Source organism: Limulus polyphemus, unplaced genomic scaffold (genome assembly GCF_000517525.1).
Source record: "Limulus polyphemus unplaced genomic scaffold, Limulus_polyphemus-2.1.2 Scaffold4844, whole genome shotgun sequence".
NCBI lineage: Eukaryota > Metazoa > Arthropoda > Merostomata > Xiphosura > Limulidae > Limulus > Limulus polyphemus.
In genome coordinates this window covers 55,250-57,846 of record NW_013670454.1, presented here as the reverse complement: position 1 = coordinate 57,846, position 2,597 = coordinate 55,250, and the positions used below count along the sequence as shown (strand labels likewise).

At 30.2% G+C, this 2,597-nt stretch overlaps 1 protein-coding gene across 1 annotated transcript in view; it reads left to right on the top strand.

Annotated features, from left to right (window-relative positions):
- The window catches only part of LOC106471770 (DNA polymerase epsilon catalytic subunit A-like), a gene marked incomplete at its 5' end in the record, with an annotated part of 43,591 nt that overhangs the window by 27,274 nt on the left and 13,720 nt on the right, over positions 1-2,597 (top strand). The window contains 2 exons of the mRNA XM_022400386.1: positions 775-941; positions 1,591-1,751. Of these exons, the coding sequence (XP_022256094.1) occupies positions 775-941; positions 1,591-1,751 (328 nt within the window). The remainder of the gene's footprint in view (positions 1-774; positions 942-1,590; positions 1,752-2,597) is intronic.

Sequence of the window (2,597 nt, the reverse complement as noted above, 5' to 3'; positions counted from 1 at the left end):
GCTAGAATTGTTTTCTTCAAAGATAGTTTAACAATATTTATTGAAACAATAACTATTTAACTTTTATTTTCTGCTTGTATAATTCTCTGTCAGTCATAGTTTGATATTATTTATTGAAAGAAAAATGATTAAATCTTTACTTAATTTCAACATGTATATAGATTTAATAGATTTCTGTGTCTTTTAGCGTAGACTTTTAGTAAAACTTTTGTTTTTTACATCTAGTGATAATTGTATCCTGCAGTTATAAAACTTAATTGGACACTTGTGTGGACTGCTTCTTCCTTAGAAACTTTTGGATGATGTTTTAATCTTCTAGAATCTCAAAACAATGTCTACAAACAGCTAAAGCAGATGTAGTCCACACCAGTCTCGAACCGAGCACAGTCATCTCTACCTGAACTTTCTGTTAAACAAGTTTCATTTCTAGAAAACAAAGCCTGTAACTTAACCAGCTAGTTACTGTTTTCTTTCCTTTAGTTTCTACATTTTTGTATTTCAAGTTTAATGAGTTCTTATTTTGTTATGAAGTGTTACTTTGATCTGGGTTTGTGTGATTGTGACTTTCTATTGAAATATTTGGTAATATGTAAAGCTTTGGTTTCCACATGAATCGTGAAAAGATCATTTGCAGAGTGCCATGTGAAATGCTTTTTCTCAGGATATCTGAGAACTAGACGATTTGTCCACGTGGATTACAGAACTCAAGCACTACAGCTCAATAATCAACCCTTTGACAAAACATTGTTGAGGAAAAATGCTGATTTTTTACAGAATTTCTCACGGCACAGATGAAACTTTGCTGCCTGATAGTGGATTTCAGTTTGAAGTCCGTACAGAAACGGATGTTCGACAAGTTTACCGTCAACTTCAGCGCCACCTTTCTACCTATCAAGATGAGAAGCGAGGACCAACTATGATAGCCCTACAGTCTGCTCATAGTAAGTTTATCTTTTTAACTAACCTACAATGATTATTAAAAGTTGTGTGTGCTTTTTTACTTGAAACATGTGTACAGATTTATTAAATATTTGAGATATGTTAAACTGATGCAGTACAAGTGGATAACCACTTTGGCTAAACAAATCTTTCATAAAAATAGGCCAAGCTAAAACTGCTATTTGTTAACCTCATAAAAATGTAGCAGTAATTATAACTAAAATATACAGTTCACAATAATGGCAAAGTTAAACTGATGCAGTACAAGTGGATAACCACTTTGGCTAAACAAATCATTCATAAAAATAGGCCAAGCTAAAACTGCTATTTGTTAACCTCATAAAAATGTAGCAGTAATTATAACTAAAATATACAGTTCACAATAATGGCAAAGTTAAACTGATTTTTATTTTCCTTTTCAAAGTTTTTCTGAGAGAAAGTTTTTTTCCTATATAAGAGGAGATTTATATAAATGAGTTTCTGTTGAAACTATACATTTCAAAATATTGTCTATTGAACTTTTTTATTTATCAGACTGAAATTATATTTGTTTGATAAGAAGGAATTGATAGTTTATATTTTTTCAGTGCAACAAAATTCTCAATGAATATGTATTATACTGAATTTTTTATTAACTCTTTATTTTTGCAGAGCCTCATGACATGACATTGTTAATGCCGGGTCTAGCAGAGTTTCCACTAGTTCCCATTCACGTTCAAGACAGTGATGCCCTCTATCAAGTTATGGACTGGCAACGCACTGGTGCCAAGGCTATGCTGCATCACTTTTTGGAAGTAGAAAGTGTTCTTTCTGTGAGTTGAAATTCTCTTGCATTTAATTCAGATACTTACTGGAAACTGCTGTTAATTGGATTAGGCTTAAATTACAAGCACTCATTTTGGTTTTCAAAAGCAAAATATTCAGACACTGGTTCAGGCTTAACAATAGATTATTTGGATGTAATTTACATAATTTTGCTAACTTTATTTTATGAAATCTAAATAAAAATATTATTAATTTGGAAACAGTTTTGATGTACTTTCCTTATCAAGCAAGGCAAGTATTGTGACTCGTCTGATTATGTTTTTTTTATACTAGGTTATTATGTTAAATTGAAAATATTTAGGAAAGATGGATTAACATCAAAAGTGTATAATAACATTATTCCTTATGTAATTCTTCTTTTTATTGTTTATTAACAGCCTGTCAGAAAGAAATTTATCAACATCACTCATTCAAAGATCATTGTTATAAGTAGATAACTCTATATACTACTCACATTTGTGCTGTAGTCAGGGTTACTTACATATGATCTGGGGAGCAATTGTAAAATCTCAAAGTTTGGCTAGAATAGAAGCAAATTTCAGAATTAGTGGCTGAAAATGGTTAGAAGTGAAAAAAGGTGTATTATGAGTTTTGTTTTGGAATGAATTAGTTTATGTATTGCCAGGAAAATAAGGTTTAATATGAAATGAAAAAAAATTAGCTGCAATTACTAGTGTTATTTTTTTATCTATAATTATAAAAATTATTAGATTGTATTTTTAGTTGTATGTTTTTTATTGTTTGCTTACTGTTTTATGTGCTAATTCCTATAAAGGATATTTATCAAACATATTCATTTGCTAACTAGCCCTAACTTGCACATTAAACATATT